Source organism: Trichoderma ghanense, assembly GCF_004382785.1.
Source record: "Trichoderma ghanense strain CCMA-1212 chromosome Unknown scaffold_1, whole genome shotgun sequence".
Classification (NCBI taxonomy): Eukaryota; Fungi; Ascomycota; class Sordariomycetes; order Hypocreales; family Hypocreaceae; genus Trichoderma; species Trichoderma ghanense.
The window spans coordinates 2,045,969-2,068,154 of record NW_027395664.1 but is presented as its reverse complement, the minus strand read 5'-3'; the positions used below and the strand labels follow the sequence as shown (position 1 = coordinate 2,068,154).

The 22,186-nt window shown below is 56.1% G+C and overlaps 9 protein-coding genes across 9 annotated transcripts; 4 read left to right on the top strand and 5 right to left on the bottom strand.

Annotated features, from left to right (window-relative positions):
• Window positions 1-1,277: 1,277 nt before the first annotated feature.
• Window positions 1,278-3,774, top strand: CCMA1212_002069 (WSC domain-containing protein; the record flags this gene model as incomplete). Its single annotated transcript, XM_073699471.1, has 3 exons — window positions 1,278-1,390; window positions 1,585-1,835; window positions 1,916-3,774. 3 exons carry the CDS (start codon window positions 1,278-1,280, stop codon window positions 3,772-3,774), a joined length of 2,223 nt encoding a protein of 740 aa, XP_073561919.1.
• A 1,631-nt stretch (window positions 3,775-5,405) lies between these two features.
• On the top strand, window positions 5,406-6,450 carry CCMA1212_002068 (Polyprenol reductase; the record flags this gene model as incomplete). The annotated part of the gene is made up of 2 exons (XM_073699470.1): window positions 5,406-5,988; window positions 6,062-6,450. 2 exons carry the CDS (start codon window positions 5,406-5,408, stop codon window positions 6,448-6,450), a joined length of 972 nt encoding a protein of 323 aa, XP_073561918.1.
• Window positions 6,451-6,492: 42 nt separating this feature from the next.
• Window positions 6,493-7,414, bottom strand: CCMA1212_002067 (Alpha-ketoglutarate-dependent dioxygenase; the record flags this gene model as incomplete). The annotated part of the gene is made up of 3 exons (XM_073699469.1): window positions 6,493-6,824; window positions 6,919-7,186; window positions 7,277-7,414. The coding sequence occupies 3 exons, from the start codon at window positions 7,412-7,414 to the stop codon at window positions 6,493-6,495; spliced, it is 738 nt and encodes a 245-aa protein (XP_073561917.1).
• Window positions 7,415-7,730: 316 nt separating this feature from the next.
• CCMA1212_002066 (uncharacterized protein) lies at window positions 7,731-8,237 on the bottom strand (the record flags this gene model as incomplete). The annotated part of the gene is made up of 1 exon (XM_073699468.1): window positions 7,731-8,237. The coding sequence occupies one exon, from the start codon at window positions 8,235-8,237 to the stop codon at window positions 7,731-7,733; it is 507 nt and encodes a 168-aa protein (XP_073561916.1).
• Window positions 8,238-9,546: 1,309 nt separating this feature from the next.
• CCMA1212_002065 (Protein HOS4) lies at window positions 9,547-14,404 on the top strand (the record flags this gene model as incomplete). Its single annotated transcript, XM_073699467.1, has 3 exons — window positions 9,547-13,507; window positions 13,574-13,800; window positions 13,883-14,404. 3 exons carry the CDS (start codon window positions 9,547-9,549, stop codon window positions 14,402-14,404), a joined length of 4,710 nt encoding a protein of 1,569 aa, XP_073561915.1.
• Window positions 14,405-15,866: 1,462 nt separating this feature from the next.
• Window positions 15,867-17,790, top strand: CCMA1212_002064 (Ribosome-interacting GTPase 1; the record flags this gene model as incomplete). The annotated part of the gene is made up of 7 exons (XM_073699466.1): window positions 15,867-15,887; window positions 15,977-15,997; window positions 16,129-16,411; window positions 16,571-16,961; window positions 17,040-17,286; window positions 17,445-17,565; window positions 17,771-17,790. The coding sequence occupies 7 exons, from the start codon at window positions 15,867-15,869 to the stop codon at window positions 17,788-17,790; spliced, it is 1,104 nt and encodes a 367-aa protein (XP_073561914.1).
• A 973-nt stretch (window positions 17,791-18,763) lies between these two features.
• CCMA1212_002063 (uncharacterized protein) lies at window positions 18,764-19,159 on the bottom strand (the record flags this gene model as incomplete). Its single annotated transcript, XM_073699465.1, has 1 exon — window positions 18,764-19,159. A coding segment is annotated over one exon (396 nt), but the record flags the coding sequence as incomplete, so codon positions are not given.
• A 62-nt stretch (window positions 19,160-19,221) lies between these two features.
• Window positions 19,222-19,912, bottom strand: CCMA1212_002062 (uncharacterized protein; the record flags this gene model as incomplete). The annotated part of the gene is made up of 2 exons (XM_073699464.1): window positions 19,222-19,665; window positions 19,724-19,912. The coding sequence occupies 2 exons, from the start codon at window positions 19,910-19,912 to the stop codon at window positions 19,222-19,224; spliced, it is 633 nt and encodes a 210-aa protein (XP_073561912.1).
• A 166-nt stretch (window positions 19,913-20,078) lies between these two features.
• CCMA1212_002061 (uncharacterized protein) lies at window positions 20,079-20,581 on the bottom strand (the record flags this gene model as incomplete). Its single annotated transcript, XM_073699463.1, has 2 exons — window positions 20,079-20,215; window positions 20,395-20,581. 2 exons carry the CDS (start codon window positions 20,579-20,581, stop codon window positions 20,079-20,081), a joined length of 324 nt encoding a protein of 107 aa, XP_073561911.1.
• Between the last annotated feature and the right edge of the window lie 1,605 nt (window positions 20,582-22,186).

The window sequence follows — 22,186 nt, the reverse complement described above, 5'->3', positions numbered from 1 at the left end:
CAGGGTCCAGCAAACTTGAGATATCAATCAACATAACCCACAGCGGGATCTTGATACTCTAAAAGCAAAGCCCACATAGTATGCCTATCTCGCCCATCGAGAAAAGCCCCGATACCCCGGCCCAAGAGCTGAAAAGAATCGTGGCACCAGTGTCAAACATGGGTCCTCCGCAATACACGAGTGTATGCATACAAACGGGTGTGTTCCGCAGCCACTCCTACGCAACCCCAGACGCGCTGAGAACCTAAGCCAGGGGATCGCCTGCGGAGGCACTCCGTCGTGGACCCCGGAACGAGGAAATGCCCAAGCAATCTCGGAGGATTGCGAGAGGCTGAAAGGTCTAGAACCCTTCCTGCATGGAAAGGTAGGGTCCGAAGTTTGTATCCGTCCAATCATCTTGCGCTCTGACTTATACGCCGCCAAGTTCCCTTGGACTCTTTTGTCCATACAATAACAAACTCCCGAATACTATCATGAAAACATCAGGCTGTTCGTTCGGGGCACCTCCGGTGCAAGTCCTTGCCATGATATGCACAGCTTGCGGTGATAGGGTAGCATTGACTGGTCAGCAGCAAGAACCCAAGAACGTAGTACGAAGCACTGTTTGCCTGTCCCATGTTCGGCGAGACTAGGATACTGTCGCAGTGGCAGTGTGTAATATCCATCCCTGGCATGGAGCAGCTATATGGCAGGGTCTCAGATGCACAGGCGGGAGGTAATCTCCACTTTCTCTTTCCCATCGGTAGAGTTGCATACAGCCAGCCGCACTTCGGGCAGCTGGATCGTAGCACACACTCACGTCTCGTTCTCGTCAAAGCGACAGGCTGCCCTGGTTTGCTTCTGCGCTCAGACGCTATTGCCTCCTTGCAGGACGATGATAGTTCTATATGGACCCCAAAGCAGTTGGATAGAACATCTGCCTCGGCCAGGGGAGCGTACTCGCGAGTCTTGCATAGCTCCCCGCTCGGATACCTTTCAGCCAACGGCAGATAGTTGCAAAAGACTGTATGGATCTCTGTTCCTTCTCGATAGCTGCGTTCCTGGAGTTGGGATCGGTTGGTCGGTGGTATTTAAGGTTGGTCCAACCTCAAGCAAGGAAATCGGTATGAAGGGAGAGAGAGTTGGTATGCAATGGCATTCTTCCTTCGACGTCGCTTTAGGCTCCCGACAGGCGAGACAAGGGAGGGCAACCAACAGGGGTACAGGGCACACCCTCAGCCCGATCTGCTTGCCTTTGCAGACAATCGATTGCAATACCCCTGCGACCTGAAATCGTGATGCTCCGGATCGTGAGTGGGCAGCACCCAACAGCATTCGAATCGACAGCACCCGACAGCGTCCAACAGCATGCGGCAGCATCCAACAGCGTCCGAGGGAATGGTGAAGGCTGGTTTGTGATGTCGATTCATCCTATGATCTGTAGATAGCGAGGGTAACCTTTGATCATGTGTATATAACTCGGGATCCTCATCGTCCCAATGCTTCCAATCTCTCGTACCTCACGAAGCAATCCCGGCTGGCTCAGCATCCTGAACAGAGCGTATTCGGACCACGCCCAGTGTCTGTGACTCGAGTCTCATCCAGCGTCTCTGCCCAACTTGCCATCACAATGCTCGCCTTCCGGTCCCTCGTGGCCGCAGTCGCCACGCTCTCTCTGGCTAGCTTCACGCAGGCATGGAACGTGGAGCTGCCTCCTTGCACGTCAGCCTTCACGCCCTTTGTCTACTCGGGCTGTTTCCAAAACGGCGCCCCGGGCAGCCCCGGCGCGCTCGTCTTCCGCTCACCACTGGACTCTGCCAACATGACTGTTGAGCTTTGCACGGCCGAATGCAAAGGTGACCTTGCTCCCAAACTGTTGCCTCTCACAAGGCTGGCTGCCACTTCGGATGATGAGCTGACACGCTGATTTTCATAGGCAACGCCTTCCGTTATGCTGGCCTCACGTACTATGGTGTCTGCTACTGCGGCGGCGCTGTGCTTGGTCCTCAGCTTGCCGAGTCTCAGTGTACGTTCCCTTGCAACGGCAACAACTCCGAGCTTTGTGGAGGAGACAACATCTTCTCGGTCTGGCAAGATCCGACATTTCCAACCAGGGCCGTCACCATCGCTGACTACCAGCCTTTGGGCTGCTACACTGACGACTCGCAACAGGGTCGTACCCTTTCCTGGACCGCTGATGTTAACTCTACCACCCTCACCACTGAAGGCTGTCTGACTGCCTGTGAGGCACAAGGCTTCCCGCTGGCCGGTACTCAGTACGGAGGTGAATGCTGGTGCGGCAACGTGCTTGCGAACACCACTGCCAAGGTAGACGACTCGCAATGCAATGTCCCTTGTAACGGCAACGGGACACAGACGTGCGGCGCGGGAGGTCGGCTGAATGTGTATTTCGCCTCGATTTTGCAGTCCACGGAGCCTTGCGGCTCCGGCTCCGGGTCTCCCCCCGTGAGTCCCCCGGCCTCCAACTCGACCACGACCACGACCACGACCACAACCACGACGACCACAACCACCACCAGTCGGACCACCACAACCACAACCACAACCACAACCACCACTAGTCCAACAACAACGACCACGACCACAACTACCACCACCACCAGCCCAAGCACAACCACGACCACAACCACAACCACCAGCCCGACTGGGACTACAACCACCACAACCACCCTTACCACAACCAGCCCGACCGGGACCACCACCACGACCACCACCAGCCCGACCACCACCACAACCACGGTCACTACCACGCTCAGCCCGACCACCACCACAACTACTACCAGCCAAACCACCACAACCACCACGACCAGCTTGACCACGACCACGACTACCACAAGCCTGACTACCACCACGACTACCACGACCACCACCAGTGGTAGCATAACCTCCAAACATCATCATCATCATCATCCCACCACGACGACCAGCTCAGTGTGCACGGCCACCATCACGACTCCTCCTACCTGCGAGTACAAGTCCGGCAACTGGTGTTTTCCTCCTCTGCCCGACTGGAGCAACGAAAAGGACTGCTCAAAGGCCTACGCCACCTGTGCCGCCAGTGTCGCTCCTTGCTTCGCCCACGCCGGCTTCCCTGAAGCTCTCCAGTGCTTCAACTTTGCCCTGTGGTGCGGCAACATTGAAAAGTACTGCAGCTCAACGTGCAAGTACAGCAAGTGCTCCAAGGGCGATTTCTGGAGCCGCAATCCCGGCCAGGGCAGCAGCCCTCCGAAGACGACGACCACGGTCGTTCCCTGCCCTGCCAGCACGGCAACCAAGTTTCCGGCCACCACGACGAAGCCCAGCCACTGCCCTCCTCCTCCCACCAACATCTGCACCCAGCCCTCCAGCGCCAAGTACGGCTATGGTCCGGGGAAGCCCGTCGGTGGCATCGATCTGCCCCTTGTCAGCTGCAACGACATCTACAGCGAGTGGCGCGATAACCCCTTCAAGCTGTACATTGACCAGAACAGCCGCAACTGTCCATCCTATCCCCGGTCTGGCTGCGTCGATGCTTGTGCCGATGCCTGCAAGGAGCAGTACACGCAATGTACAGACGTGTACCAGAAGGGCTGCCAGGACGGCACCAGTGGTCGGTGGAAGCGCGGCAACGAGGCGAAGAGTTTCCTCGGCATCAGCCAGTTTACGCAGGACTGGGGCTTTGGCGACAATTCTCCTTCCAACGCAGCCAAGAAGTGCTCGGCCCAGTACCAGGACTGCCTGGACGCCAACATGAACATCAACCCTAGGCAGCAGTGCTCGTGTTGGACCTGCTAAGGGGGGATTCTCTGTGATAGAAAAGCCTGGCGAGGCATTTGGGATGGAGATATTTCGGACGCGGTGATCTTGAGTGCCATGGGAAGGGAGGAGTTCCAGTCTGTAACAATTAGATGATTAATGGTCAATTTGGGAGTTTTCTACATCGTGAGCTTCTGTGATTCAGTCTTGAGGTGAGAAGTGAAGTATTTGGATGTTGAAGTCGGAACCGGTCGCCGGCTACACCTGCCGTCATCGTTCGTGCAACTCAGACGGGCAAGAGCATTCAGGATTGGTCCGGCACCTAGAAACGGCAACAGCCGGACGAATCATGACGTGATGCCGTATCGCGGATTCGTGGGATTGGTTCTGCACAGTTTTGCTCAGGTGCCACAGCCGGACCGTTATCGTCTTGAAGAGCGGAAGGCAGCATGGTCTGCTGTTGCCGTTGGTTAGTTGGATGCTATCGGGAGCAAGTTGCATAGTATACGAGGTAGTCGTGCTTGCCAGCCGTGAGAAGTGATGAAACGTGTTTCATCGTACTCCATAATTGAAGAGGGAAACGTGAGTCATCAGATGAGAGCTAAAGGTATGTGGTGCAGATATCGCGAGGTTTTGTGCTACCTACCCTGAAAGTCGTGGTATCTGCTTCGAATATTGCACATCAATCATACGCAACAGTCTGGCTGACTTATGCCTCTTGTCAAGAAGGACATTCAATCAGCTCAAATTGCTGAACCGGCGACTATAATATCCATGTTTTCTTAATATCACAGTGTCTACTAGTCAAGGCACTGATGTTGTGATCCAGCCCCTGGTTATCCACTTTTGGCAGCACCGTACCAACGACGTCTGCCAACTAAGAGATCATAACTCGTGCTGCAACACAAACCCAAGCAGCTTTTGCATTAATCGATTAATCCTGCCTCCTCCATCCCCGAGATCCTTCTCATGGCACCAAAAATCCAACTCATCCTCCTCGTCTCACTCATCACCTCCCATCAAAGTCCATAAACAATCCGTTACTAAAATCCTGCATTTCTTCTTCTCAACCGCAACAACTTGCCTTGCAGCAAGCGCCCACCACCGAATCCACCGCCAAAGGCAAACCCCACAGCAGTGCAACGCCAGCGTGAATAAGACTGCGGCCTGCGTCTCTATCGCCGATTGTCGAGAGTCTTCGTCACAAGTTCATAAGCAAGCAAACAGGTTTCTTCCTCTTGCAATTGGCTATCTGCGATCTACTTGGAGCTTTATCGTAGCAGCAGCAGTTGTCCGAGTTGCGGAGGACTCCGTGCGCACTACGTATCTGCTGCAATGGTTTAGGATCAGCGAAAATCGCCGTGAGCCGTTGGTTCAAGGGACGGAGCAATGAGCCGGTTTGGGGGACCACAGGAGCGGCGGCTCTGCATGCAGGCGACCAAAATTCACACAACTTGTGCTTCGCCTAGGATCATTATCACTCCACGGCTGGCTTTAGCAGTGGAAACCGGCAACTCTTCACCAACGCATTTTCTGCCCTTACATACATACCTCTCTGAACCTTCTTCCCTCTTCCCTCGTTTCAATCGCTTTTGATTTTCTGAGTTTTTGTTCTTCTGGCCTGGCTGAATTTCCTTTTACCGCATACCGCAGCCGGTGGAGTTCACACCATGGAGAGCATATCGAACCTGCTGGCCACGCTCAACATGAGCGACCTCACACCAGCCGAATGGTGCCAGATCTTCTTCGTTGCCAACGGAGGCTTCATCCTGATGCTACAAGCTCTCCCGGACGACATGCGCCGGGCGTTGATGGACTACGGTGCCAGACGAGCCACGTCCCGCCAGGCCTCTGCGAAAAAGAGCGGCGAGGGCAAGGCCGAGGCGCCCAAGGAAGGCTTCTTTGACGTCTTGACAAGCTATGGCCAGGTGCCGCACTCGTGGTTTATACACTTCTACATCACGTCCGTGTCGTGGTCCATCTTTTGGGGCTGGCAATTCGTGTCCAAGGGATCGGTGATGCGGGCCCTGGCTGAGAAGCAGCACCAAGCTGCGGGGAACGATCCATCGTCAGAGGTTGGGCTCACGGCAACGCTGGTTGCGTGGCTTTTGATGAGCTCGCAGGGAGCAAGAAGGCTGTTTGAGTGCCTCTTCGTCACGAAGCCTGGGTCTTCGCCCATGTGGTTCGTCCATTGGGTTCTCGGATTGGCCTACTACACAACCCTGGGCATCTCTGTCTGGATTCAAGGCTCAGGTTCATCTCACACAGCAGCTATAGGGTCAAATCTCGGGCCTGTCTTGGTCATGACGCTGACGTGAGTTCACAGGTGCAATTCTCCGGTCGTGGGAGTCCCCGCAGCCCATCCACTTCACGCCACAAATCATCATCGGGGCAGCGGTCTTCGGGTTCGCAGGCGCTCAGCAAAACGAATGCCACAGATATCTGGCAGGGCTCAAGAAATACACGCTCCCGAGCGAGGGCTGGTTCAAGTACTTCATCTGCCCCCACTACACATTCGAATGCCTCCTCTACTTGAGCCTTGCCGTCGTTGCAGCGCCGACGGGATGCTGGGTGAACAGATCCATCCTGTGCTCATTGACGTTTGTCCTGGCCAATGTCGGCTCAACGGCATACGGCACAAAGATTTGGTATGCCGGGAAGTTCGGGGCGGACAAGGTGGAGGGGAAATGGATCATGATTCCCTTTGTATTCTAGGCTACTTAGCAATTCGGGCAGTCAAGTTAGGGCACGTTCTTATCATCGCTTGCCGAAGAGACCTAATTTGGCTCCAACTTTGGAGACTTGGAGGACATCTCGATATGTGAGGCTGGTGCGGGTCTGTCTCGGGTTTCGACCGCTAGCAAACGCCTCGGGATCTCGAAGCAACGGCCAGTTCACGATCGTGTCGGCAGACAGGTCAAGATCCTCGTCAGTGTCGGCGATGCCGTGCAGATAGTCCGTGTAGAGTTTGTCCGTGGTGATGAGAAGACTACGAGGTTCTTGGAGGATGCGCCAGGCAGGCTCGGGATCAAGGGCACCGTCCTCCTTGCTGCGGTACAGGTTCAGACAGAGGCTCGCGCCGAGGCTGACTGTGCACACCACGGGCCAATACGCAGCGCCATCCTAGGGTGGATGAGCATTTCGAAGCTGCCAAAGATTTCTTCAACTACTTTGCCATAATACTTAACTTATGCGGCATGATGCCGATTCCGGGAGGATATTCGTTGATGAGAACATGATTCGGGCGCTGGTGGGGGCTTTCGGCGAAGATGTGCTTGGGAGAGTCACCGTCGTCGGAGAGCGGGAGGGACAACAGCCGCGGCACCACGGGCGTTTCGAGCCAGGAGGGCAGCGGTGCGTCGAGGAGCTTGTTGTTGACGAGGTCCGACGGCCAGGTCTGTAGTCGTCGATGGGTGAGCTGTTTCCATCGCGGACGGGGAGCTGCGGCGATCTGTGAAGGCGTGTGCTGTGATCAGCAGGGCTGAAGGCGGAGACCGCCGGCACCATCATGGACGGCACCAGCCACGGCGGCAAAACGCACTCTGTCAAGGATCAGGCGCTCCTCTTCCTCGCTGATGAAGTTCGGTAAGTAATAGGCCGTCGATGGCAGCGAGGCGATTCGGGCGGCTTCGAGAGACGAGGGCAGCCGCGCGTCGCTGGTGCCTCGAGCTGCTGCCATGGCAATGTAATGTATGCACGACGTGGGTAGGTAGATGGTTGCAGCAAGTTGCAGAAGAAGAGCTGCCTCGAGTCGCGCCAAGGATGAGCCCACCAGTGAGTGAGGAGGCGGCCTGGCTGGGGATCAGAAGGGTCGAGAGGGCGGATGAATTGCGAGAGAAGCGTTCGAATGGTCGTAAGAGGGGACGATGGGGTGATGGTCCAGCAAATGGCCGTATCGAGTTAGGGAGGGGGCTGCAGCGCCTTGTTTGCTCCCGCAGCAGCAGACTGAACGATGAGTGCCGGTTAGGGCTAGCCGGGCATTAATGCCTTTTGTCCTACCAAGGCTGCATGTCGCATGTGCTGTGCGAGCTGTTCGGTGTCCGGTTGTTGTTATCGGCGTGCAGCGTCTGGTCTGCTGCTTGAAAGGGGAGGGGGAGGAGTGTCGTGTCTTGCCGTCTGCGGGAGTCAGACTCAACCAGGCCTGAACGGACGGTCATCGATGGATGGATTGAGGGACTGAATCGGTGAATGATGAATAATTGATTCATTGATTGAGCGAGACTGCAGGTCGCACAGACGAGGAAAACAGCGCATTGCAGCACGGCACAGAGCGGTCGGACGCGTGCATGCGTGGATATCAAGCGGCGGCCAGGATTCGACGTCGTCTCGCGATATTCCCTGTTTCCCCCTCGTTCTCTATCTCTCTCTCTCTCGCCCTCTCTTCTCTCCCGTCTCTTGGCCGCAGAACAGAGGCGAGACCGTCCGTATTTCAAGCCCAGACACCCCCGAGATGCCTCCCAGCACTGCCGGAGCCGCCCGCCGCGGTGATTGGCGGCAAACATGGGAGGGCCCTGCTGGCTGCAGCACCACATCACGCCTGAGGGCCTTTTGGGGGGGGGCGCCAATTTTGGGGGGGGCGGCCTTCTGGGATGGGAGGGTGGCAACGCGGGATGGCAGCTACTCGCCAGCGTGGTTTAGGCTGCGACTCCGCTGTTTCGGCCGCACAACTGCACCGCGGAGGCGCTGCGCCGGCTGGAGCGGCTGGCGGCGACGGGCCAATCAGCGCGCGGCAGCTGAGCCGGGCTGCTGGGCTGAGTTTCGAAGCCGAGTCCCGTTTTCAGGCTCTTTTTAGCGTCTTTCTGCTGATGCAGCGGTATTACGATGATAGATGGTATGAAGTAATATGTGTGAGTTTGCCTCGCTGCTTTTCTGTTGTGTGTGTGTGTGTGCACTGAATTGCTTAGTACAACCTTCAATGTTCTGCTAGTACCAAAGTATTCCTAACTCGTGCTTTGCTGTTGTCTTGTCGTCTGTCGTCTGTTCCATGTTCCATATCTGTCCGCCTTTTAGCCTGCATGTGCTCTCCTCTGGCTGGCTCCAGTCGGCACGCGCAGACTCCATCCCGTAATCGACTCGCTCGACCTTTTCCCTCTGCCGGCTCGTACGAGACCCGAGGCAAATCTCAGTAGTGGCCCCCGTATCCAGTACCTTGCAGCGCCGCCCCCGCCGGTGGCACCGCAACTCACCTGTACCTCCTGCGCTACCGCCTGCGCCCCCCCGGCACTTTCTGCTGCTCTCCCAGCTCTGAAGCCCGCTAACAGCTGCTGGTGCAGGCCTCTGCCAGTCGAGGTACGAGGTACTCCGTGCCCTGGGCAGCAGCACTACGGTGAACACGCTTTCGATTCGATTTCGAGATTGAACTCCAGTTTCTGCTCAATTCTCTCGACATCCGACCGGGTAGGGAAAAAAAAAAATAGCATCGACTCTCGCCCACGCCGCCTGTTCTATTCTTTGGGCTCTCCCCCTTTGGCCAGCGCTGTAGCAGATACTCATCATCCTTTCCTCCAGGCCTCTCCCCTTTCTCCCGCCTTTTGTTTATTCCCTGAGGCGGCCGCTTCCGTGCCGGCTTTGCCACTGCCAGCCAGCTGCTGTCGTGCCTAAAAACCACCTGCAAAATCCCCCCCGGCTGTGTCCATCCCCATCTCCGCAGAGGCCATTGTTACTACTTGTGCCCATTGCCAGCAGCTCTGACGTGGCGGTCGACGTGACCAGATCAATCGGCCTCTCTTCGTCCGGCTCGCTCGCTGCCGAAACTCGTTCCCTAATCTCCATGATGGTGGTAGCCACCGGCAATTCTCGAAGATAAATGTCATGGACGCGCAGAATGCTGCCGAGTCCGACACGCCCAAGCATGCTGGCGCTTCCCCTCAGCAGCAGCAAAACAAACACGAGCGCCCGCGACGAGGCTCAGCCTCCGACTCGGATCCGAAGCCACGCTCTTCTGTGAGGGCCTTGTCGCCCGCCAGGCCCAAGGCCAGGGAGCCGTCGTCGCTGTCCACGGCGGCCCGAACCGACGATGCTCCAGTCGCCGACCGCGACTCGGACGCCGAGACGATTGTCCTGCCGGGCAAGGACGGCCATTCGCCCTCCAAGGTCCGCAAGGTGAGGCAGGAAGACAGGAGCGAGAGCGACGCCGACTCGGCCAGAGGCAACGGCCAGCCGGCGGCCAGCAGTAGCCAGGGCGACAAGAATGCGGCTGGCGGGCGGCCCGTCGAGGGTGTCAAGAAACGGCTGCCGGGGCCTGCAGACAAGGACCGCCAGCCTCGCAGTAAGGACGGCGCCTCCAGCGGCCTGAGTTCTGCCCCGACCTCGCCTCCCCACAATCTCAGCCAGCACCGTCAACAGCATCCGCTTCCATCTCACCGCCGTCGGCGATCCGACGCCGTGGCTGCCGCTTCCCCCTCAGACTCTGAGGGCACCCACGCCAACAAGCCTGTCTCCTCGTCCCTGCGTGACAAGCTCAAGTCGGGCGAGCGCCTGCTGCCGCACAAGCGAAAGGCTCCCAAGGCCGAGTCCGACGACGAGGCCGACCAGCGAAAGGCTCGCCGCCAGCGCACCACGAGCGCCACCCTCGACAACGGGCGGACGCCCAAGGAGCCCAAGACGGCCACCAAGCAGTCACAGCATGACCCTAGGACCCGGACTCGCTCCATCTCCCCCCACCCCCGACAGCATCGTAGGAGCGTATCGACGCAGTTGCCCGCCCATCATCTTTCCAGCAGCAGCCTCAAGAAGAAGCGTTTACCCCCTCCCCTCCACGCTGGCGACTACCACTCCGACGAATCCTCGGCCAGCCTGAGCCCCCATCCCCGTAGCTCCAAGCTGCGAGGCCTCGCCACGCCGACGGTGCCCGAAGCCCATGCTTCGCCCGTCAAGATGGCTCCTCACAAGAAGCACCTGGATGCCCACGGCCAGACTCTGCTCGCCCGGGCCTGCGCGCGTGGCGAGTACGAAAGTGCGAAGCGAAGGCTGACAGATCGGCCCGAGGACCTGAATGTGGCGGACTACGCCGGGAACACGCCGCTCCAGATAGCCGCAATCAATGGTTGCGAAGACATTGTCAAGCTCCTCATCGACGCCGGCTGCAACCTGGACTGCGTCAACTACGATAAGGACACTCCGCTCTTGGATGCGGTCGACAACGGCCACGTCGGCGTGGTCAAACTGCTTTTGGATGCTGGCGTCAACCCGCGCAAAGCTAATGTGAACGGAGAGGAACCGATAGACAGAGTTACAGACGATACCGAAAATGGCGACGAGATTCGTGCACTGCTCCTCGCAGCTAAAAAGCGGCAGGGCGAACGTCGCCGCACCTCTGAGGACCGTCACTCCCACGACTACCACGACGCTCGAGACTCCCACGCACCCGACAGTCCACGACGCTCCCCAGCCGCAACAATGTCGACAGGTCGGAGATCCGGCACCGTTCGCTCTACTAAGACGAGAAATGACTTGCTCTACATGCCTTTGGACGACAAAACCCTACGCCAGGCCGCCGGGCGGGGCGACGAGGAGACCGTTGCTCGGATCCTGCAGGTCAAGGAAGGCTTTGATGACCCCGAATCAATGGTGGCCGCCGCACGAGGTGGCCACGACCTGGTCATCCAATTGCTGCTGGGCCTGGGAGGCGCCAGTGCAGACCCTCCCCCAGTGAAGACGCTCCCGGCAGAATTTGCCACCCCAATGCTCGCGGCCATCGGCCAGGAGAACATCAAGGTTGTCGAACTGCTACTGGAACAGCAAAATTTTGACCCCACGCGCAAGTTCAACGGAGAGACGTACTATGAAATTGCTCGTCGGCGGCAGGGCTCCAACTGGAAGGAAGAAGAGCACATGTTGAAGAACGCATACGACGAATACAAGCGGACACACAAGGACTCTGCCAGGGCCAAGTCCCCCGCGCGGAGAGACAGAGAGAGACATCGGGAGGAGAAGCGAAACAAGAGGGAAGACGCCAAGGAAGACTCGAGACCGCCCAAACGCAGCGCTACTAGTCCCACTCGAGAGCCAAAGAAGCCGCCAGCCCTCAAGACGGACGCCTCGAAGGAGAAACGGAGGTCTGACTCTTTCGGCCACGGTGGCGAGGATACTTCTTCGAAGAAAGGGACGGGGCGGCCAAAGAGAGACGACATCAAGGCGTCGAATGGTTCAGATCGCGAGGCGTCTCCGGCGCCTCCTCATAAGGCTCCCAAGACGAAGCGTACTGAGTCAGACGCTACCGGCATCTCGTCCGAGGGCGAGAATGTGAAGCCCAGAAGAAAGCTGATCTCCAAAGGCGAATTGCGGGACGAGCGTGAGCGTCAGAAGCGCGGCAGCATGGGCTCTACTGCTTCGTCTGGGGCCAAAGAGCCATCGAGCCCCGGCGAGCCAAGGCACGATGAAAGCGTGGAAAAGCCCACGCTATCGGAGAAGTATCACGATAGAACAAAGGCTTTGAAGCGCGACGAGTCGAGGGATCGCCTGTCAGTATCGGGAGACAGCGTCTCAAAACGACATCGAAATAGTATTACGCCCGATCGACCTAGTGATGTTGACAAGGAGGATGCTCCGCTGAAGCGCCGGCGGCTTGAGGGCGAGAGCAACCAGGAGAAGCGACCCTTGTCAAAGCGCCCAGTCTCCGAAGAGGTCAAACCCCGCAAAGGTAGCATATCTCGGGAACCCTCTTCCAAATCCTCGGCTCCCCTGCCGCGAAAGCCTCGCGACGACGAACCAAAAAGCAACCAGAGCGATGAGCGAGATCCCAAGCGGAATGACCCAGGCCGCAATACCTCTGGCGAGAAATCGATCCGCGTCAAGCAAGAGGATGACGACGTCGAAATGCCAGATGCAGACCAGGTCAAGGAGCAGACGGGGACTCGCGATCGAAGAAGTCGCGAAAATGAGGAAGAAATGGCCTCCAAGAAGAAGGAGGCAGCCGAGAGAGAGGAAGCCCTAAAGGAGGAGGAACGACGGCGTGCCAAGCTCGAGGAGAGGAAGAAACGAGAAGCTGAAGAGGCCCGCCAGCGTGAGGAGGAGACCAAGAAGCGAAAGGAACAGGAGGAGCGGGAGGCTCGAAAGAAACGAGAAGAAGAGGAGGCGCGCAACAAGCTCCGTGAGAAAGCCGAGCGTGAACGCCGTGAGGCTGAGGAAGCCAGTGTCCGACGACGTGAGGCTGAAGAGGCCGCCGTTCGTCGCCGCGAGGACGAGAGTCGCCGCCTAGAGGAGGAAAGGAAGAAGCAGGAAGAGGAGAAGCGGCGAAAGGAAGAGGAGCGGAAGCGGAAAGAAGAGGAAAAGAGGCGAGAGGAGGAAAAGAAGAAGAGGGAAGAAGAGGAAGAGCAGAAGCAACGGGAAGAGGAAGAGCGGCTTCACAAGGAACAGGAGCGCAAGGCCGCCGAAGAGGCCCGACAGCTACGCGAGCAGGAGGAACGTGCCGAGCGGGAGCGTCAAGAGCGTGCCGAGCGGGAAGAAATGGAGCGCAAGCGTGCCGCAGCCGCCAGAGAAGCAGAACAGCGCCGCCTTCGTGAAGAGCAAGAGCGCCGCGAGGAACAAGAACGCCGTCGGGAGGAGGAAGAGCGAGCTCGACTGGAAAGCCTGCCCCCCTTGTTGCGGTGGCTCTGCACGGCATCCAACACAAAGACCACCGCCGTGGCCGAGAAGTTCAAGTACATGCGCGGTCCTCGATACGACACGATTCGCCCCGGCTTGGACAATACCGCCGAGGGTCGTGAGCAGTGGCTCCTCAACACTCACGTTGCTCTGCTCTTGGGGGAGAAGGATTTGACTCTCTCCAAATGTAAGTTGGGCAAAAGCTTTCCATCCGCGTTCCTGACGCATGCATACTAACATTTATCTTTCATAGACTCCTCCTGGAGGCGCGAACCTGCTTCGCGGCTGGCCAAATTCAGCCTTTGGAGGACGGAGTGGTTGCGGTACACGCTTTTCGCCGAGAAGCTGTGGGATCTTGGCGAACAGGTGCCCGGATGCTATGGCAATGAGACGGCGGACAGTCTGAGCCATGACAACAAGGACAGACTCAAGCAAGAGGCATGGGAGAAATTCGAGGCAATGGACATGTTCTTTGTCAAGGTAAGTCTTGTCAGCATAAATACCCTTTGACAACTCTGCGTCGCCGTTTACTCACAGTCTGCCCTCTTTTTTTTCTCTATAGGTCTCCGACTTTATGGATTGTGTGCCTACCGTGCCGCATCTTCGAGGCATCAAGTTGGGAGTCGAATACTGTGAGCTGCTGGAGAGCAAGGACCAGTGGCTACCCGCTGGCAAATGGAAGCGAGATCCGGACGTCGCCCGCTATCATGGCTTTGCCCCACGACACAAGTACTATGTCAACGGAGTCTTGGTCGGAGAAGAGTTGCCAACTCTTTCCAGAACGAGCTCGAGCCCTTTCCCGGAGACGCGAGTTCCCCGACGAGGATTGACCCGAGCGTATCCCGAAGACACAGACTATGCCGCCCTTTGTCTGAGTCAAGGTCTTGGCCACCTCCTCAAGGACACAAAGAGCCCCTCACCACTGCCCAACGGCATTCATTCTTCGCCCATCAGCCCGACATCAGCACCGCGGGCCAGACCGACCATCAATGGTGCAAATGGAGATGGTGCCTCGGACAGGGTCAAGGACGAGGCATCGATGGATACTGGTATCACCAATGGTATTAATGGATCGGCCAGTTGATGGTAGGACTGCACTGGGAGAAAGGGAGGAAAGAAAAGAGGAGAAATACACCAAGCCGACTGATGCCGTACGATCTCACACTGCCCGACATCTGTTGCTTTATTATCTTGGCTGTCTCTTCTTCCTGGCTTCCTCGTTTCTTTACCTCCCCCCTAATGCTATCTTCTTCTGTTCTTTTTCCTTTCCTTCTTGACCTTCTTCGTGTAAATGTCTATAGACTCGGATGCCGGTGGAAAGAAATGGGAAACGAGGCCGCGCTCGCTCTTGTACACACGCGCACATCTTACGCACACTTCACGCAACGCAACGCAATACACCGTTTTTCTTTGGTGGCTGGTTCTCCCTCATAGGGGCAAATAATTTCTTTTTCAGGTTCTGTTCGGCCTGGGATCTACTACGCATACACGCGCTGTTTTACGCGTGAGGGGAGGGATGCAGAAATGGGAGAAATGGCGCCTTCCTTTTTCTCCTTTATCATTGGCCTCTTTTCTCTTCACAGTCTGGACGGAGTGTTATGGTATGCCAACGGTATTTTGGAAAGCTTTGCATGTTTGTTTGCGTGCAGTAGGGTCAAATCGACGTCTTGCCCTACCTGATTTCTGGAGTGTGCACTGGGAGGGAATACAGAAAACAAACGGAAAGGGAAGCGTTTCTTGCATGTCGAGACGAAAGGCGTTGTTGATCTTTTTTTCTGATGTCTGAGAGTTTAGCAAATGGGCAAGGGATTTGAACAGAAAGGGAGCTTCTTGATAGGGTTTCTCTTATCTTGACTCTTTCTTGGGGTTTCTCTTGTCTTTGGGTTTCTTGTTTCTTGTTTCTTTTCAGCCACTTTTCTGGCGGCTTGTCTGAGGGTGGCCTTCTCTTGGTTGTGTTCCTGGGGTGACTGATGGTGGAAGTGAGAATGCATGGACGGAGATTAGCCTTGTATTGAACCAATACAGTCGTGTTTGATTTGCACAATGTTTGCCGCTAAGGTGCATCAATGGCACTGTGTGTATATGAAGTTGGTCTAGCATGTGTATCTATTCCATGAACCATAAGAATTCGAATCTAACATGGGGTATGTGACAAATACGGCATACTGTTCACCTTCAGTACATAGAATCCTACAGAACCGCCGTTTTGCCTCCATCACAGCCTTCATCCAATGTGGCTTCCATCCTCGCAACATGATTGGTCAACGAGGAGCTGACATCATTGGCCACCCGAGCGAAACCACAAACCCAAAAAATTCACCCCACCAAAATCCTTCTCCAACCAGCTTCATCCAAACTTTTGATATACGGTAGACGGTAATTCACCTTCTTTTTCACACCCGCGTTACGGACATTCGCGAACCTGCATATCACGACGAGACGACGGTGGGAGAGACGACATATAGAAGAACCGAGTTGCGAAGATTTTGCATTCTGAGGAAGCATTGCTGGGAGTAGCTGATTGAAAGAGGAAAACTACCGGCATCATGTCGACCACCGTGGATAAGGTATGATCCGTTCTCCCCCCCCTTACGGATTGCGATTCGCAGCTGTCCGCTGGCTCGACTTGACATGGCTAACATTGCGATACTTGCAGATCAAAGAGATCGAGGCCGAGGTATGTCTCCCCACACCGAAGAAAGACTCCCCCCCAAGCGACAACCGTTCCCATCTTCGCAATCCCGATGATTCGCATACGAAACGAAGAAACACAATCAGGATCCTGACGATATTTTTTGTTCGCAATAGATGGCCAAGACTCAAAAGAACAAGGCAACGTCCTACCATCTGGGCCAGCTCAAGGCCAAGCTGGCCAAGCTGAAGCGCGAGCTGCTCACCCCCAGCAGCAGCGGCGGCGGCGGCGGCGCGGGCTTCGACGTGGCCAGGACGGGCGTCGCCAGTATCGGCTTCATCGGGTTCCCCTCGGTCGGCAAGAGCACGCTCATGAGCAGGCTGACGGGCCAGCACTCGGAGGCGGCCGCATACGAGTTCACGACACTGACGTCGGTGCCGGGACAGGTCATTTACAATGGTGCGTTTTTTTTCCCCGTCTTGCTTTGCCTGTTGGCTGTTATTTTGTTCTTTTTTTTTTCTTGGCATGAACGACAAGGGGAGAAGCGCGAGAGAAGTGAAAAGAGAAGGGAAGAAAAGAGAGACTGACCGGATGTTAACATGTCATTCTGGCCTGCAGGCGCCCCGTTGCAAATCATCGATCTCCCCGGTATCATCGAGGGAGCCAAGGACGGCCGCGGACGAGGTCGCCAGGTCATCGCCGTCGCCAAGACGTGCCACCTCATCTTCATCGTGCTCGACGTCAACAAGCCGCTGACGGACAAGCGAGTCATCGAGGCCGAGCTCGAGGGCTTCGGCATCCGCATCAACAAGCAGCCGCCCAACATCACCTTCAGGAAGAAGGACAAGGGCGGCCTCAACATCACCAGCACCCAGCCCCTCACGCACATTGACCACGACGAGATCAAGGCCGTCATGAGCGAGTACCGCATCAACTCGGCCGACATCACCATTCGGTGCGACGCCACCATTGACGACCTCATTGATGTGATTGAGGCCAAAAGCCGAAGGTGAGTTTCGAGGTGATGGCATGTGATTGACATGCTCCAAGGAAGAAATGCATATGGCATGTGACTGATCCTGACTAGCTACATCCCCGTCGTCTACTGCCTCAACAAAATCGACTCCATCAGCATCGAGGAGCTCGACCTGCTCTACCGAATCCCCAACGCCGTCCCCATCAGCTCCGAGCATGGATGGAACATTGACGAGCTCATGGAGGCCATGTGGGAGAAGCTGAACCTGAAACGAGTCTACACCAAGCCCAAGGGCAGGCAACCTGACTACTCAGCCCCCGTAGTCCTCAGAGCAAACAGATGCACCGTGGAAGATTTCGTGAGTAGCCCCCAATCAAACCGGCATAGAGAAGAGAAGGGAACACCCTTGAGGGGAGAGAGGACCAGGCCAGGCACCCCTCCCTTGAATCTCTCTCTGCGTCATGAGCCATGCTTTTGAACAAAAAAAACTGACGTTTTGTGTTACGCAACAAATAGTGCAATGCTATTCACCGCAGCATCGTAGAGCAGTTCAAGTCAGCCATTGTGTATGGCAAGTCGGTGAAGCATCAGCCGCAGAGGGTCGGGTTGGCCCATGAGCTGGAAGACGAGGACGTTGGTAAGTGCACTCTGGTCCAATTTCTGGCCCCCTTTATCACCCCACCTTGCTTCGCTACAAGCAGAGACAAGATGCGAAGAAGCGGGATGTGGCTTGCTTGATGCTCTACCCGCGTCTTCGCTTTACGTCTTATTTCTCGAGCATGACTTCAGGATCTGGGGCTATATCGAAAAAGATGCAGAGAGACTAATCCATCTTTCACCAGTGACCATTATCAAGCGATGATCAACAATCTCAAGGCCCAAAGCCATAGTGGGCAGTTCGCCGGATGAAGGAGAGACGACCGCACTCATCCGGCTCCTCGAGTGCCGCGCAAACCTAGGAGAACTGTCATCCGCATCTTCCCGTGAAGCCGCGTCCCGACCTCCGACACTGTCATTGAGTGGACTGAAACAGAAAACTTCCCTTTTCAAGAAGCATAAACGCTGTTTGAAATGGAGGGCATTCTATCTGGTGTTTTTTTTTCTTCCCACTCTATACAGAATATTGCTGGCTAGGACGAGGGACCGGGATCGAGCAGGGGGGTTTGATGGGACGGCGGCAGCGGCAGCGGCGCGGCATTGATGCGGCATATTGCTCCAAGCATAACGGTTCCAGAGGCCAAAGCGCAGGAATGCGCGACTCGACAGGTCAGCGAGGGGATGGATGAGCCATGACGATCGGCGGCAATGATTCCGGTGGACCGTAGATGGGAGGTTGGGGGCTCGAAATTGGTGCACGCGGCAACGGTACTGTAACAGCAGCAAACAGCAACAGCAGGAAAAAGAAAGGAAAAGGAATGATTGCTTGAAATGATACGAAAGATAACAAGAGCAAAGCATGGAGAGAAAGGGGGGAGGGTGGTCGAGCGACAGTTGGTGGCCATGAGAAAAAAAAAAAAAGACAGGCCACTTTCAGTTGGCAGCACATGAAAACAAGAGGCAGCAGCATTTTCGTAGTTGGGAGTAGCAGTACCTTGCGGTACGCTGTGCTCTGGCACTCATGAGAAATGTCCAATTTCCCTCCCCCCTTCCAGAGTTCAGAGCAGTCAAGTCCCCAAGTCCGTCCAGCGTACCATCGCCAGGACCAGTACGGAGTAGACATGGCATACGAGCAGCACGTGTACCAATGTAAGGAAAACTAGTCATAAGAAACGATTTACCGGCAGTATGTATACGTGAGAATTAGGTCATCCCTTGCAGGTAGAAATAATTCCTCGTCATAGAGATATCCTCGACTCGGCCGCCAAATGCCAAGTACTTTGCTCAAACACGCAGTGGCTGACATACTGCCTGCAGGAGCAAGAGGAAAGCATGAACGTAATATATGTATGTAGTATGTCGTTGAGCACCACGGCCCAATACCCGGGGCCGGATGTGCTTTGGCCCTGCATAACCGAGGGCCTCTCGATCTGCGGCCGCCTCTCGTAGAAAAGAAAGAAACAAAAGGCTGATACTGGGAGCGTGGGGATGGCTAGAGTCCCCTTTGGGGGCTTTCGGACGAGAGCTTCCCTGCTCAACTTGGAGCTACACCGAGAAGAGAAAGCCGGAGAGGGGGGGCCAAGAAGAGGAGAGGGGGGGCGTGTGAGAAGACGGAGAAGAGAGAATGAGACAAGTCTGCGACGAGTCTGTGAGCGAGCGAGAGGTGCGAGAACCGAGAGGAAGAGCAAGTGTGCTGCTACCGTACTCCGTATGGAGAGTGAGAGGAGGGCTTGGAGAGGAGGGCTTGACCTGCAGCCCTGACGCTAATTGCAAGTTCGCAGGGTTTGCCTTGTTGGATGGCGGCGCTGCACAGCCATTCGCTGGAGATGGAGGCCGATGCTGGCTGCATGGCGCCCCAGGGAGTTGTATTGGACCTTGGTCGTCTCCAGCCCAGCCTTTCAGAGAGCTTCTCTTGCCGCCGAGACGAAGCCAGAGCCAGAAAACGATGGGCGCCGGTGGGGACCTGGATTACGGAAGGCGCAGGATTCTGGTTCTGGCGGTGACCCTTCTGCTCGTTGAATGTTGAGCACTCTCGACTCGACTTTTTTCTTTCCCGGTGATCCACCTGGACGCCAAGTGCCGGAGGAATGACTGGCTTCTCGACGTCTAAGTCAACCCCCCCGAACGTTGTAGTAGCAGTCTAAGAGATTGGAGAGTGGGCCAACGACGGCGACCTGATAATATGGCTTGGAAGAAACCCCCTTGTCTTCCAGACGGAACCCTGTGCTGCCAAAACGCAACAAGAAAGCATCGTTGCAGGCAGAGACCGAAGGCACGCGGTACGTCAAGCCAGTTAAACCATTCGTACGAGGTACGGTACCCGGCTTTGCCATGGCATCCAGTGGTGTCTGTCGCTTGCTCTCGAAGGAGTGTGGAGATAAAGCCATTTTGACACTGGTGGCCGACCTAGAGGACGGGACATGGGAGGGGGAAAAGCCACAGGGGCTTGTCCGTAGAAGGCGAGGGTTTTGCAAGGTAAGTAGTGATTAGTGCTCTGGACTGATCGCGTCCTCAGTGGCAGTGACAAGTACAAGTACAAGTTCTGCACCTGTGCTAGCCTGCCAGCGCTCCCCATGCCTTGCCTGGCGCGGCCTGGACGGACGCTTCGCGGGAACGAGGGTTTTGGCGGCGGCCTGGATGCTTAGCAGTGTTGAGCGCGCGGCGCGCGGCATGGCTCATGCATGTCCTTACTGACTAGGGAGTAGTTCGCCCGCAGCGGAGAACGGAGACGAGAGCCATGAGGCACAGGCCAGTGTTTGCCCTGCCGCCAGACAACACTAACAAGATTGCTGCCCTTGCTGAATACATGGAGGCTTTGCAGAGTTGACTTGCGAAGCCCTGCCAAGGTACAAGCACGGAGCGCTCGTACAGTACTGTATGTAAGGTAGTGCTGCATGGAGTACGAAGGACATGCCAGCTGGAGCAAGATCCCAGCTTTGCGAGGGGGTCCCGGCCGAGGTGGCGAACTGGGAGTGCGCCAGATGACATCGTGACGCCTGGGTGCGAGCGAACCTCATGGTGCCTTCGGTATCAGAGTCTCCGCCGCGGAGCCGCATCGTACAAGGGATCCGTATCGTCCATTGCCGAGCCGCGCTACAGACGAGGCGTTGCAAGTAGAACACGCAAAGACCGCGAGAGAAATCCCCATCTGCTGCTGGCTCTGTCTTGATTTATGGCAGCTGGGATGATGTCAAGCAGCCGAGAGCTCTGATACTTCCGCGTTTCCCTCCTCTCTCATGAGGTGCCCGCGTGGTGTGCTGTGCAATCCTATCTTCGAGAACGGTTGGGTCATCTTCGCTCCAGCGAGATTACACGGTGAGGACGTAGATTCGAGACCGCCGGGCAATTTCGCCACGAGGAAACCGGGAAACGATGAAGACCGATTCGCCAGGATGATGAGCTTGTTATGGAGAACGTCACGCGGCAATATTCCTTCGACGTAACGAGCTCCCCTTGGAAGAGTGATTGGCTGTTTTTGTGCATCACCACCTAGCCAGTCATGATCCACCTCGCCGGCACCTGGACGCGTTTCGAAGAGTGGCCAGCGGTAGATCTCGTCGGGATTGGCCGCCGCCGTTCATCTCATCAGGTCCCTTCATTGCTACTGGACCAAATCGCGTGAAACTGAATCATCAATCTCCCCAAAGAGAGAAGGGTGTGCACTTTTTTCTTTGCTCCACGAAATCAATAAGGATGCCCAAGAGCTGGTGATGCCTCTCATGCCTGCGTCAGCTGGCCATTGAAAAACAAATGAGGAACAGGACGCTCACGGCTTCGGCATCTGGTTTGCGAGGACGCTCCGCGATGCGTGCCGTGGGCTTCGGGCCAGTTACACTAATAACGCCAGCGCTTCGCCCACCGCCCATATTCACACATCGTATGAAGAGCTAGCAGAGACCAAGGCGGATCATTTCGGGAGAAAGAAAGGTTGATAGTAGCCTGAGATTGACGAGGGGACCCTAGATTGGACCTGGCTCTCAATCGAACATACGGCGGGACCCATCCAGAGACCAAACAACTTGAACGACCTAGTATGATAAGATGGCGACTCCAGGTATTCGAGGTCGGCAAAGAGTGCGTTAGTCCGGCCGTGCAACATCGTGCTGGACGTTTGAATGCCTCCAGACATGGCCAACGTGGAGAGCACCGACAACTGTCTCTATGACTGCCAGGCATGTATGTACATTAGATAGGTATTACTCGTATCTGTCTGGTAGTCATGTAAGTGTGTGCCATGCGTGGAAGCTGGGCACGGACCTCCACACAACCGCAGCCAGCCAACGGCAGGGGTTGCAATTGGCCAACTGGAAGAGAGCCTGGAAGCGGAAGCTATTCGCTTGGCGCGGACGCCACCGCCCCCTTGTACTCGTTCAATTTGAGCCACGATGAGGACAAGATGCCGAGATTTCATAGCCCGCAGCTCAGGAATCCCTGGCTGGATCGAACCTTCTGTGGTCGGGGCAATGATATACCGGCTGCATGTAAAAGCGAATTCCAATTCCAATTCCAATGTAGGTTCAAAGGTTCAACAACTGGTGCCGATATGATTTCGTACTTTGATACGGAACCCAAGCTTCCGTTCTGGTGTTGACAGGGGTCCGGTGCTGCTTCCTCATCGAGTGCGTTCTCATGAAGTACCGACCCTTCTTCGCCCATTCCAT